General features: G+C 54.9%; 1 protein-coding gene across 14 annotated transcripts in view; it reads left to right on the forward strand.

The window, feature by feature from the left end:
- EP400 (E1A binding protein p400) overlaps nucleotides 1-13,919 on the forward strand; it is a 112,598-nt gene that overhangs the window by 58,473 nt on the left and 40,206 nt on the right. For 12 of the 14 annotated variants that reach the window (XM_057526072.1, XM_057526063.1, XM_057526065.1 and 9 more), the window contains 8 exons: nucleotides 58-244; nucleotides 2,521-2,687; nucleotides 4,144-4,310; nucleotides 5,154-5,396; nucleotides 7,251-7,415; nucleotides 8,730-8,885; nucleotides 10,653-10,747; nucleotides 11,254-11,525. In XM_057526072.1, coding sequence (XP_057382055.1) covers nucleotides 58-244; nucleotides 2,521-2,687; nucleotides 4,144-4,310; nucleotides 5,154-5,396; nucleotides 7,251-7,415; nucleotides 8,730-8,885; nucleotides 10,653-10,747; nucleotides 11,254-11,525 — 1,452 coding nt within the window. The remainder of the gene's footprint in view (nucleotides 1-57; nucleotides 245-2,520; nucleotides 2,688-4,143; nucleotides 4,311-5,153; nucleotides 5,397-7,250; nucleotides 7,416-8,729; nucleotides 8,886-10,652; nucleotides 10,748-11,253; nucleotides 11,526-13,919) is intronic. The other 2 variants (XM_057526074.1, XM_057526076.1) reach the window with 1 other exon arrangement.

A 13,919-nucleotide genomic window follows, 5' to 3' on the forward strand; every position in this document is an offset into this window, starting at 1 on the left:
GAGCCCGGCTGGCACGTGCTGGCAGCCGCGGCAGCGCTGGTGTCTCTCCCCGCGCAGGACGCAGGAAGCGCTCAAGAGCGGGCACTTCGTGGGCGTGCTGCGCCTTCTCCTGCGGCTGCAGCGGATCTGCAATCACCCCGGGCTGGTGGCGCCCCGGCTGCCGGAGTCCTCCTACTCGGCGGGGCCGCTGCGCTGCCGCTCGGCCGCGCTCATCCTGAAGGCGCTCGACGGAGACTTCTGGAAGGTACGGAGAGGGTGCGCGGGGCTCTGCCTGGGGGCTGTTCCGCGTGCTTCTGGAACGGCGGTCTCCGCCAACTTGCGTCCTGCGTTTCGCGATCGCCTGATGCTGGGCCTTCCCCTCGACCTAGAAGCCGCTTGGCAATGGGCCCCGAGGACTGAGCCCACAGTGTGAAGGAGCAGGGAGGGTTTTCCTCGCCTGGCCGTTGGCCCATGAGAAACGGCGGAGCGTGTGGAGGAGAGCAGGGCTCGGAACTGCGGGACCGCGGGGGTGTCCTCACAGGCGCACACCATCTGAGGCCTGCGGGGGCCTTTCTGTTAAAATGTTAGTAGCCGTCCCTAGGTGGGGAAACTCGGTTATTTTTTGACCAAAAAAGTAGAGTTGTATACCTTTCTGTGTTTGAATTTTGGGGTAATTTTGTCAAGTTTTTCCAAAACCAAAATTTTTAAAACAAAAGAGATTGGGGTAGGTTGGGTGATTCTGAGCACAAGCGTGCCGAGCTCGGGGCTCTCAGCGGGGCAGGGCCGAGCCCTCAGGGGCCGCCATTCCTGCTCTGGCTTCCGCGTGGGAGGCCGAGAGCTTGCCCAGGCCGGCCGGCCGCTGGCAGGCTGGTGCCTGAGTTCCCCTTGGCTGTCTCCACCCCAGAGGACCAGGGACCGAGGTCTCACAAACGCGGAGAAACAGGAACCAGCTCTGTGGCTTTGATAGGCTTGTGCAGGGTCGGGGTGTGGACAGGACAGGGACCCTGGGGCCAGATTGCAGGGGCTCACGTCCCGGCTCTGCCCCGTGAGGAGTGCGGCCTCGGCTGGTCCGTCTGCCTCGGTTTCCTCACCACACCGGGAAGTCGTGAGGAGTCGGTCAGTTAATGTACGTGATGGTCTGAGGAAGGGCCTGGTTGGTAAGCAGTATATGGTGAGTTACATGATGAATGTGATTCCTACCGCTACGCCTACTACTCTTTTATTGGAGTGTAGTTGACTTATAGTATTACTTTCAGGTGTACAACAAAGTGACTCAGTTATACATATACATGCATCCACTCTTACAATTACCACTCATAATGTAGGGATGAGTTTTTCGTTGAGTTAAAGAAAAGTTGAGCCATGGGGGATAAAGATGCATCAGAAGCAGGCTACCTCAAGATACCGGTGGGGTGGGGAGGGGAGATGTTTCATGGATAGTAGTTTTTATGTTGTGTTTTCATTTTAAAAACAGTTTTATTGAGGTAGTTCATTATCGTAAAACTCACTGTTCTGAAGCGTACAGTTTGTTGGTTTGAGTATATTCACAGAGTTGTGCAACCATCACCACTAATGCTAGAACATTTCATTACCCCAAAGAGAAAATCCACACGCACTGTCATTCCCATTCCCCCTCCCCTTCCCAGCCCTGGCAGCCACTCACCTGCATCGGTCTCTGTGGATTCACCAGGTCCAGATATTTTATATCTATGGCTCACTTCACTTGAGCATAATATTTTCAGAGTTCATCCACGTTGCAGCCTGTGTCAGAACCTCCTTCCTCCGTTGTCTGGCTGGACCGCAGTATGTTCATCCGTCCACGAGCTGATGGGCACTTGGGTGGTTTCCACTTTTTGGCCCCTGCGAGTGCACATTCACGTGCAAGTTTTTTGTGGGCATGGGGCTCCCTTCTTGTGGGGCTCCTCTTGGGCACATGTCTGACGGGCGAGGAGTTGCAGGGTCACGTGTTGAGTCCATGTTTTAACCTTTTGATCAACTGCCTTGCATGGTGACTGCCAGGTTTCCCATCCCCACCAGGGTGTGAGGGGGTGGGGGCATTCACGTGTCCACACCCTTGCCCACCCCTGCTGTCCGTCCTCTTTGATTCCCGCCATCCTGGTGGGGGTGAGAACACCCAGGAGAAGCCCAGGTGGAGGGAACGTCTCCAGGGCTCCGGGCACAGCAACGTGCCACGCGCCCGCTGCACCTGCGCCGGCGCGCTAGGGTCTCTCCGTCAGCCTCCCCGACGAGGCCGAGCATCTCCCTCCGTCTAGACGAGCGTTTTCCAGGCTCGTCCCTCTCTGCTGAGTCTAGTCTGTCTCTTAAGCGCCACCCCCTCCTTTCCCACTGCCACTCGGGATGACCACGTGCCACCCCTGCCACCTTGAAGTTGGGTAACTGAGCACGCCGAGGTCCGGCGGGTGCTGCTCAGCAAGACGGCTGCTAGGGGCCTGGCCTTCCCGGTTCGGAGTCGACTCGGATTCCTAGTCAGTTGGTTTTTTCCTGCCTCCTGTAGCGAAGTTGTTTTCTTTTTCTCCGTAGGAAACCGACCTTTCTATATTTGACCTTATCGGCTTAGAAAATAAAATGACTCACCACGAGGCGGAACTGCTGGGTAAGAGGAAGGTGACACGGAAGCTCTTCGAGGACCTGCTCACCGCGCCGCCTCCGTCGGGCAGGCCAGCGGCCGTCAGACTGAAGCCCGGCAGGTGTGTAGTGGGGCGTGGAGCGCCACTTCCTGCTCACCGGCCGGCTCTGGCTGGGTCCTGGCTGGTCGTGTGTCGTGGGGTCTGGGTGGCATCCCCTCTTCCTCCCGCTGAAAGGGACCCTGGCCCCGCAGCCTCTCGGGCAGACCCGGGACCACCGGCTTGGAGCTCCACACGAGAACTGGGGCTACAGCCTGTGGAAAGAAAGGCTCATCATCTAATTTGGCTCTCTGCTTCTCCTGGAAGTTGCCCAGATGTCCTTGGATCCTGGGATAAACAGCCGGGGTGCTCAGGGCGCAGGAGAGGCTCTTTTCATCATCTTGAAGAAGCGTTGGGCTTTGGGAGGGCTCTGCGTGGGGAGGTGGTCAGGGGCGGGGCGGTCAGGCCACCTCTGACCTGGTGCGGGTGTGGTGGCAGCCGTCGGAGCCGGAGGGCAGGCGGACAGTGCGGGGGGGCGGGGTTGGGGCCCCGAGGTCTGGCAGAGGCTCCACCCCTGACTGCAGCATCGAGGGCCTCCGGGGACGTGATGCAGGTGCCACGAGACTGGGAGGAGCAGTGCGTGTAGATGGACGAACTCGAAACACGTGACTCAAGATAGGCTACCCCCATGGAGCCGGGTTTGTGCACAACTCTGTGCTCCAGCTAAAAACAAAGAGAAAGCAAACAGGTGTTCTAGAGAGAAACAGGCCAGCTCCGCAGACGGCAGCCCGTTCCTGTTGCCTTTCCTCTGTGTGACCTCCCTGGCGACTGGGATCCGACCACCCTCGCCTCAGCTGCCTGGCCCACGCTCACAGGAGCCTGCAGCCCTCAGTTAAACACATGGCCCGGGCAACGAAGCCGCAGTCCTCTCGGGGCTGGCGCGGCCTCGTTCAGTGGCTTTCTGCCGGCTGCGCAGTGCACGGGGGTTTCGGTGTAGAAGTGCTGCCGTCGTGGTTTTCCAGGTTGAAGGAGTGGGAGGAGCGCGCTGCTGAGGTGAAATCGGGCGAAGCAGCCGTGGCGCGGATCCCCCGTCACAGCTTCGCCCACGGGTGCCTGTGGGGCGCCTTGACCGTTTCTGCCGTTCTCTCCATTTCCCGCACTGCCTTCTTACCTAGTCGTGCACGTTGACTTTTCACCCCGCTTTACTCGTATTCAGAAGAGTCGCAGAATGGACTTCATGAGTTAGACGCGGTTTTTCTAGTCCACGTTCATGGGGCCTTAATCACGTTCACCCCTGCGTCGCCCAAGCGTTGGGGTAGATGTACCATTTTTGGGTACTAAGCGCCTCCCTCAGGGTCCCTGGTGAGCGCTGCTTCTTAGCACAGCATTTAGAAATCCCCCCGCCCCTCTTTAAACTGCACCCAGGGTGGGAACCCCACTGCCCGCGGGGCGGCCCTGTATCCCCAGGGCCCATCCAGGAGGCCGTGCCTGCCGCGTCTCAGCAGTGCTCGTGTCTTCCTGCCCGCGCTCGGGCGTCCAGGTTGTTTCAGCCCGTGCAGTACGGCCAGAAGCCCGAAGGCCGCACCGTGGCTTTCCCCAGCACACACCCGCCCCGGACGGCCACGCCCACAGCCACTGCCACGCCGCAGGGCCACGTTCGAGGACGGCCGCCCATCGCCACGTTCTCTGCAAATCCGGATGCAAAAGGTATGCCTCTCGTGGGGGTATGCTCGGCACCACAGAGGGTTTTTGTGGAAGAAGTTCCTCGTGCTTCCCTGGCCCCATGGGGACGTGTGACCACTCCTCTGAGCAGGAGTGGGACCGTCCACTCTGGCTCTGCCCAGGAGACCATGTGTAGTTCTCACGTGAGTTTTAAGCTTTTGTGTCTTTGAACTGTACAAGATATCCCCTTCTTAGACGAGTTACTGTTGATGTGATGGTGAAGATGTACCTCGGCAGAAACGTTCTCTTTTATGTCGGGAAACGCATGTCGAAGTCATTTATGAAACTTCTGAGGAAGTCTGCTTTTGTGTTCTCTGCCACCGCTTCAATGTAACCTGATTGTTACTTGAAGAAGGATAGGGTTAAATGGCAGAAAAGGTAATAAAAATTATCTTCTAATCCGAACCCACGGGGTCCTCAATGTCAAGTCCACTGTGTTTTTCTGAGATCTTCATAAATGCCAGAGCTGCTTGTTGCGAGAGCTCCTCGTGCAGCTGGGGACGCCAGCGCTGCCTGACCCCCGTGCGTGGTTAAGATGTGGTTCTCACGGACACGCCCACAGGGGCCGGCTTGTGGCGCTCCCGTTTACTCCAGAAGTGCACCGTGTGGCGGACTGGTGGCTCAGAGTGAAAATACCAATAGTTAACGACGGATAGAAAATTAGACTTCTCTCACCCTACAGACCACCCACCCCCTTTTAGAGAGGGCGTCTCCTTTGAGAGGTGGTGTGAAGTAATGTTTGTTTTATTTCTTTAAAATTCGAGTTTAATACTGCGTTTTCTGAAGAACCTCTAACAGCTTTGCACAAACCAACCTTATCGATTGCAGCACCAGCAACCCCGTTTCAGACCTCTCAGGCCTCCACCGGTGCTCCGAGACACCAGCCCGCCTCGACCTTCAGCACAGCACCTAGCCCAGCCCATCCTGTGAAACTGCGGGCTCAAACCACTGCCCCGGCCTCCACCCCGGGCCCGCCCCAGCCCCAGGCCCAGGCCCCCTCGCACCCGGCCGGGCAGAGCGCGCTGCCTCAGGGGCTGGTGCTCACCTCGCAGGCCCAGGCGCGCCTGCCTAGTAAGTGGCTTCACCTCTCCTGGGTCTGCCACCTCTTTGCACAAGGACGTTGCGTTCACACGAGTGGCGTGTGAAGAGCCTCGCTGTCCACTCCCTTTGTCTCCCCGACCCCGTGTCCGGTGCTGCCTTTCGCCACGCTGTCCTTTCCAGCCCTAAATCTACAGAGGGAGGGCTTGCTCAGGGCCAGAGTCCAGGCTCTTGTCCTTTCTCTGTCCTTCCTTCTGACCCCATCCGTCAGCTTCGCTTCTCTCCTGTGCTCGTGCTCTGCCTCGGTGGCCAAGGGTGGCACTTCTCCTTAGTGAGCTGCGGGTTCGTCCCGTCAGCCTCCAGGGCCCCTCGGAGAGCAAAGGGCCGTAAAACGAAAGCCTTGTGAACTAGGGTTCGACTTCCTTTTAGTCTCTTGCTTATTACCAAATTTAAATCTGGAATGACTATTGCTCAAGTGAGACATTTTGTAACAATTCACTGAAACATCGCAACCTTCTTACATTTTTTAAATAGAACTTTTTATTGTGACCAGCGCGATTAGGGTACTACCTCTGTCCATCCTGCTGTTGGAAGTACCCTGATGGAAACTGTCCTGGGCTACACCATTTCTCAGATGCCACCTGGAGCACTTTATCTGTTGGCACAAGTTGTGTTGAGGCCTTTCTGGAGAGACAGGAGAGAGAGAGAAGTAGTGTCGCGAGGAGACACCGGGTTCAGGCTAGTTTTCTCTTGTGATGAGCCTGTCTTCCGTGCCAGCAAACGCAAAGCGCTTATCCTGGTTCACTGCCCAGGGGAGGGGAGCCCTTGCATACATTTCGGTTTTTCTTTCTTTTTGGCCAGGGATAGGAGTCCCGGGGGTGTACCCAGGAGCCGTGCTTGGGGGGCGCAGGGCCAGGCCGCCTTTCACGCCTCCACTTCTGGACTGAGGAGGGCTCGTGGGAGAGTCGTAGTTCTGTGCACAGATCTCTGCGTCTCTTTTTCCGTTTTCCTTTCCTTGTTTACGGTTTCTGTGGGCAAGATACCCTTGGATGTTTTCCTCGTCTTTTGCTAACTATCCTCTTTATAGCATCACTACTAATTCTGGCCTGAATTTTCACGGGAGGAACATTTAGACTCGAATATCAACCATTGGGTTTAAAAAAAAAAAAGCCTTTACAGCCATTATTCAGTTACAGCTTGAAGGTGGTGCCTCGTTGAGTTAGGTGCGTGTGACTCCATCTGAGTTCTGTTTAAAAAAAAAAAAACTGCTTTAAGCAATGTTAAATCTCGCATTTTTTCACAGTTAAAATTACAGACCGAATCCTACGATCTAGCTCAAATTAGTGTGAAACACTGTATCGTAAAGTGTGATGTCTTTATGTACTTAAATACATTCCCACATTTTGAAAAGAATATGGGTATAATTGAAGCTAGTTCTCTATCTTGTATCTATAGTGATAAAATCTTGTTTATCTCTGTGAGCTAAATTGGACATGTACTTTCTCACATTCTGAAAGGATTCTGAAGTTAAGAGGTTGATATGAGAGTTTCAAAGTGTATGACCAATACATTTCCGCTACTTCTGATGTTTGCTACTTTTTTATCGCCTGGAAGGAAAAGCAAAATGTTCCTTAAGGGCTTGGTTAATTATATTAATACCTGATACTCTAAAATTTCTACCAGTTATGATGAAGTTAACCATTAAAATCTGGTGTTAATTTTAATTGTTTTTCCTTTTCTATTAAAATATTTTCTGAAAGTGTTAGAAAGCAATACCTAATAAATGTTTGTGACACTTCAGTTTGCTACAGACGGTCATTCTCTGTGACAAGTGATCGAAAACTCTTCCCAAGAGTTTTCTTTCTCGTCTCCTCTGCGTCTCTGCAGGTGGGGAGGTGGTCAAAATAGCCCAGCTGGCTTCCCTCGCGGGCCCGCCGAGCCGAGTCGCCCAGCCGGAGAGCCCCGTGACGCTTCAGTTCCAGGGCAACAAGTTCACCTTGTCACATAGCCAGCTGCGGCAGCTGACAGCTGGCCAGCCCCTGCAGCTCCAAGGTAGGGTTCGCTGACGACGGGTGGTGACCCACGAAGGCTTTAACCGGGGCATCCCGGCGGCTCCCCCCTGCAGCTGTGACTTTGGCCCCCTTAATCACAGGTGCTTCACCTGTAAATGGCCTTAATGAGTCTCACCTCGTTGGTGTTCAGAGGACTTGGGGGATAACGGGTAAATCACCTGGTGGCCTGGCCCTTGACACACGTTAAATAGAGGATAGTCGTTTTTAAATAAAATCTGCCCTTTGAATAAAGTTCCCTGTTTTAAAAATCAAAATAGAAATATTTGCTCCTTTCAAATTTCATTGTGAGGTAAATTGTCCTAAAAATGCCAAAGGTCTAGCAATTTATGTAGGAGAAATTATTTTCTTTTACGTACAGATTTTAAAACTTGTAGACCAAAGCCCTCCCAAGCCTTTGGCTGAGAACCCTGCGTTCGTGTAGTAAGTGCTTCTCGGAGGAAACGAGGGGATGCGGTTTAGCTCATGTTAACCCTCAGTGGCTCGGCTGGAGGGTAGGACCCGGGGCGGGGTGGGGGGGTCCGGCCACCTCCCCAGGCGGCCTCCCCCGACGCGTCGTCGTTCACGGCGCTCGTCGGGGCGGAAGGTGCAGGTGTCAGCCAGGTCTGGGGTGCTCTTTGTGGACGCTGGGGACATGCACCTCAGCAGAGCAGAGGCCCCCAGGAAACCCGCAGCAAAGAAACGGGTTCGTTTGGTTTTATTCCATACTCCTCTGGTTTTTTGACCGAAGGAGCGAGGTCATCTCTTAAAATTTCTGGTGAACTCCAGTTTTTGTAGAGGACGATTCCGGAGTAAAAGATGCCAGGAGACGTAATCACAGAGAGGTTGAAAATGGCAGGCTCCTGGAACAGTGGCTATAGAGCCACAGCATTCGGGCTAAGAAAAAACGAGTGTTTTGGTATTTCTTCATCCAGCTTGTCTGGTTGGCAGGCACCCAGTATGTGATCTGGGAGCTGGGACCTTCCAACTCATGACTGGCTCAGGCCTCGAGCAGATGTGACAGATGCTGAGCGGGTACTCGCGGCGTTACCCGAAATCAGTCAGGCATTGCAAGGAGTGGAGGAGCTTTTTCTTGACGTTAAGCCAAGTGACTTCGATCCTCGGCGTTTTCCTTCATTGTGAATGAAATAGTTTCATTTTCCTCCAAGTAACTGAACTTGGCATTGCCTCATTGGAGGAAATTTGATTTTGGATTTTCGGTTTATTGCCTTGTTTCTGTACCTTAGGAAGTGGGTGTAGCCTGGGGGTTGAAGGCACACTCGGCTCGTGACTGACCCCCGTGCACGTGTGATTACAGGCAGCGTCCTCCAGATTGTGTCCGCGCCCGGGCAGTCCTACCTGCGACCTCCAGGCCCCGTGGTGATGCAGACAGTGTCTCAGGCGGGGGCCCTGAACGCCCTGGGAAGCAAGCCCCCAGCCGGCGGCCCAAGCCCCGCGCCCATGACCCCGCCAGGTAGAGTGCTGTGAGCCGGAAGGAGACTTGGTTTTGAAACTTCTTTCTTTCCTTTCCTTTCCTCTCCTTTCCTTCCTTCCTTCCTTTCTTTCTTTCTTCCTTTCTTCCTTCCTTTCTTTCCTTTCTTTTTTCCTTTCTTTCCTCCTTTCCTCCTTTCTTTCTTTCTTCCTTTCTTTCCTTTCTTTCTTACTTTTTCTTCCTTTCTTTCCTTTCTTTCTTACTTTTTCTTCCTTTCTTTCCTTTCTTTTTTCTTTCCTTTTTTCTTCCTTTCCTTTCTTTCTTTCCTTTCTTTCTTCCTTTCTTTTTTCTTCCTTTCCTTTCTTTGTTTCTTTTCTTTCTATAAATTTATTTATTTATCTTTGTTGCGGTGCACGGGCTTCTCGTTGCAGTGGCTCCTCTTTCTGCAGAGCATGGGCTCTAGGCACGTGGGCTCAGTTGCTCCGCGGCATGTGGGATCTTTCTGGGCCAGGGCTTGAACCCGTGTCCCCTGCATTGGCAGGCGGATTCTTAACCACTGCACCACCAGGGAAGTCCCTGGAACTTCTTTCTGACTTTCTTTGCTTGTGAGGCAAGTGGGGAGTGCGGATGATTTCTGTGATGCCTCAGAACCGGTAGTCCCAGTTGTGGCCGCCTCTGATTTCCACAGATGGCCCGTGTCAGCTTGGTTTCTTTTCTTTCTCTTTTGTTCCCGAAGGTACTGGTTGAACATACCCACCCTCACTCAGTCTTTAGATGTTTGATTTGGTTTTTCTCTGACAAGAAACTTGGAATCATGAGAAACTTTGCTTGTTAATGTTACAGATACATTTAGGGAACGTGCTAGAAGTTCTTGGACAGGTAACGGAGCAGGGTTTGGACCTGGACCTGTCTGCGGCCAGTGCTCCTCCTTGCCTGTCCCGCGGGCTGCTTCCCGCCAGGGTCCCCTGCTCTCCAGACACACCCACACTGCAAACATCGGGCGCGGGCACTTGGGTCGGGTTGATGTATGCAAGCGGCAGGGACCTCTCGCGACTGGAATCCCTGGTCACTGCCCAGCCCCGGGCCCTGGGTCGTCTGTGGTGCCGCTGGGGCGGGGCCTCTGCACCCTGTCCCCACTGGGCTCTGTCAGCGCGTGGGTCCTGGAGGGGCCGTGAGGCTGGCAGGATCGCCTGGCGGCCGCTCTACCTCCCAGCCAGGCTGCGCAGCTCTACTTGGTCTATTCTTCAGGCTTTCTCCCTGCTTCCTGGAACCAGCCGCCGGCACCCTCCCTGGAGGGCGCTCAGTCCTGCTCTGCGGGCCCCAGGTTCCCGACCTGACACCAGTCCAGCCGCTGGGTTCTAGTCACCTCGACCCTTCCCTGTCGCTCCCCGCAAGTGGCCCCTTCTCGGTCCTCAGTCGCCTCTTCCGCAGGCCCTTGTGGAGGAGCCTGTCAGACGGGCAGTGTGGCGTGGCTGACGGGGGCAGGCCGCGTGGGGCCCTGGCGTCCCTCTGTCCCGGGCACGCAGGTCAGCGTTGCCGAGATGCCAAGGGCAGCGGAGCGCTGGGCCCGCGTGGCTGCAGCTTGGCGCAGTGACGGAAGTGACCGCGGGTCTGAGGTCACGCCGGACGCTGCCAAAGGAAGGAGGCAGATCGCGGCGCTCAGCTCAGACCCTGGCCGGGAAGCGGGAGCACGTCACTGGTGGTTGTGAACGGTTGACCCACTCCAGAAACGTGCTAGTGAAAGCTGACGATGTTCCGGAGGGCGTGCCGGTAGCTTTGTGTGCCAACCCTTCGTTTTTGCCTTTGTAGTGGGTGTGCCCGGCCGAGTGGCAGTCAGTCCCCTGGCCGCAGGAGAACCTGGAGTGGCCTCCAAGCCAGCCTCTCCCGTCGCCGGGCCGACCCAGGTACGGGGCAGCAGACCCCAGCACACGGTGCCAGCGCCACCCCTGCATGCACGGAAGTCGTTCTCAGGAGCTGCTTGTCACCCGGGAGGGTTGTGCTACTTAACCGCTTCTGCGAGGCGGCATCAGTTTATTTGCTGCTAAAAACACACTGTCTCTCTAAATTAGAGAATTTTGATCTTAAAGACGCTTTTCCTACTAAAAGAAATGAAACCAGGCTTTAGGATTGCAAAAATCCCCTTTCACATTTTTTTGTATTCTTCTGCTGGTCTTCCAGGCATTAGAAACGCTCACTGTGTCTCAAGAAATACTTTACACGTTGGCCGAGAAAACGGCGCCCATTTGCTCTGCTCTCTTTTCTGTCCCTGTTTCCCGTGGAGCCAGGCCCCGCACGTCTACGCGTGCTCTGCGGCCGGTCGCCGTGCGTGAGGGACCCACGGGGCTCGGTGAGGCTGGGAACTGGCCGTGCTGTTTCTCAGTAACCATTTTCATCCCTGTTTTTGATGAAGGAGGAAAAGACCAGACTTTTGAAAGAGCGGCTGGACCAGATTTATCTTGTCAACGAACGGCGCTGCTCTCGCACCCCCGTCTACGGCAGAGACCTGTTGGGGGTTTGTTCCCTGCCCGGCAGAGGGCAGGTGCCTTGGCTCGGGGCTCCTGACGGAGGTCATGGGAAGGGGGCTGGGCCCGCGAGCCGGTACACGCCACCCTCGACAAGTCACAGGGACCTGATTTTGTCGCTGACTCAACGTCAGGAATCCCTCCAGGACGTCATGGACAGGTAAGGTAGCGTGCTGTAAGCGTTCTTTACTCGGTCGCTGTGTCGCACCCAAGCAGCTTTTGTTGTTCTGTGGACGCTCATCTCATTCCTCTGAGTTTCTCCCCGGGTTGTCCCTTGGAGTCTGTCTGAAATCTGTTTCAGAGTCTTCAGCTTTGGCACCAGATGGCCTCTCCACCCTCCGGGAGCCTGTGTGCCCCTTCCTGCGGGTCAGTTCTGTACCCCACTTGCCTGGGCCTGTGTGCAGAGCACAGCACCGCGCTCATTCAGGGCTGGGGGCCAGACCATTGTGTTGTAGACCGCTTTCTCCATTTTGCTCTTTTAAAATAATATTTTAGGGACTTCCCTGGCGGCGCAGTGGTTAAGAATCCGCCTGCCAATGCAGGGGACACGGGTTCGGGCCCCGGTCCGGGAAGATCCCACATGCCACAGAGCTACTGAGCCTGTGCTCTAGAGCCCGCGAGCCACAACTACTGAGCCCGCGTGCCACAACTACTGAAGCCCGCGCACGCCTAGAACCCGTGCTCTGCAACAAGAGAAGCCACCGCAATGAGAAGCCTGTGCACCGCAACAAAGAGTAGCCCCCGCTCGCTGCAACTAGAGAAAGCCTGTGTGCAGCAACGAAGACCCAACGCAGCCAAAAAAAAAAAAAGAAAAAAAAATTATTATTATTTTTAAATTTATTTATTTATTTATTTTTGGCTTCTCATTTATTTTGGTGTGCAGGCTTCTCAGCGCGGTGGCTTCTCTTGTTGTGGACCATGGGCTCTAGGCGTGCAGGCTTCAGTAGTTGTGGCACGTGGGCTCAGTAGTTGTGGCTCGCGGGCTCTAGAGCACAGTCTCAGTAGTTGTGGCGCACGGTCTTAGTTGCTTCGCGGCATGTGAGATCTTCCCGGACCAGGGCTCGAACCCGTGTCCCTTGCATTGGCAGGTGGGTTCTTAACCACCGCGCCACCAGGGAAGCCCAATAACAATATTTTATTAAGAAACCACAGGAGTCGGGCTTCCCTGGTGGCGCAGTGGTTGAGAATCTGCCTGCTAATGCAGGGGACACGGGTTCGAGCCCTGGTCTGGGAAGATCCCACATGCCACGGAGCGGCTGGGCCCGTGAGCCACAGCTACTGAGCTTGCGCGTCTGGAGCCTGTGCCCCGCAACGGGAGGGGCCGCGATAAGTGAAAGGCCCGCGCACCGCGATGAAGAGCGGTCCCCGCACCGCAATGAAGAGTGGCCCCCGCTTGCCGCAACTGGAGAAAGCCCTCGCACGAACCGAAGACCCAACACAGCCAAAAATAAAATAAATAAATAAATAAAGTAGCTATAAAATTAAAAAAAAAAAAAAAAAAAATGTTTAAAAAAAAAAAAAAAAAGAAACCACAGGAGTGATTTACCATTGCATGATGAGAAACGTGTTTAAGAGTCCAGGGGTTAAGATTCCGCGCTTCCGCTGCAGGGGACGTGGGTTCGATCCATGGTCCGGGAGGTTTTGCATGCCGCTCAGTAAGGCCAAGAAAAGAGAGAGAGAGAGAGAGAAACAGAAGCCCAGACGCTGTTGGGGCCCACCTGCCGTATCAGCCCCTCCCCCGCCAGACCCAGGTCATGGTCTCTCTTTGCCCCACGTAGAGTGTCAGGCCCTGCTTGCAGCTTCATTCACTGCTTTGGCCTGATTTTTAGGTTCAGCCTGAGGGTATTTTCTCTCCCTTCTGTTTTGTTTGCCCTGGCTCGGCTTTCAGGGTGTGTCCACTTCAGGCCTCCCAGATCAGGAACAGCAATAATGGAAATGACGGAACTGGGAGCCGCCTCCACGCGCAGCTCTTTCCTGCGTTCTCTGTTTAGGGAGGTTGCCGCCCTCCATGCACTCGTCTTGCTTCGGATGCTGACTTGTCTTTCTTTCCTCCTTTTCCTCTGACGTTACAGATGACTTTTTAAGACAAAGGCTGTTTGTTAGAGCAGTCTCGGGTTCACAGCAAAATCGAGGGGAAGGCGCGCAGGGTTCCCGCCTTCCCACAGCTGCCCCCACCGTCAGCGCCCCGCGCCAGAGGAGCGCACTTGTTACAGCCCACGCGCCTCCGGTGATTCATCGTCAGCGCCCGCGGTGCGCGGGGGGGTTTGCTTTTGGCCTTGGGTGTTCTGTGGGCTCACACGAGTGTACAATGGCGCGCCCCCGCCGTTCGAGGATCATGCAGAGTAGTTTCACTGCCCCAAAACCCCGCTGTGCTCTGCCTGTTCGTCCCTCTCCCCCCCAGCCCCGCCCCAAAACCCGGGCAACCACTTATCTTTTCACTGTCTCCCTAGTTTTGCTCTTCCAGAATGTCAGACAGTTGGAACATAGAGTAGGCAGCCTTTTCAGATGGCTTCTTTCACGTAGGAATGTGCACTTAAGGTTTCTCCTTGTCTCT

This window comes from Balaenoptera acutorostrata, chromosome 13 (genome assembly GCF_949987535.1).
Source record: "Balaenoptera acutorostrata chromosome 13, mBalAcu1.1, whole genome shotgun sequence".
NCBI lineage: Eukaryota > Metazoa > Chordata > Mammalia > Artiodactyla > Balaenopteridae > Balaenoptera > Balaenoptera acutorostrata.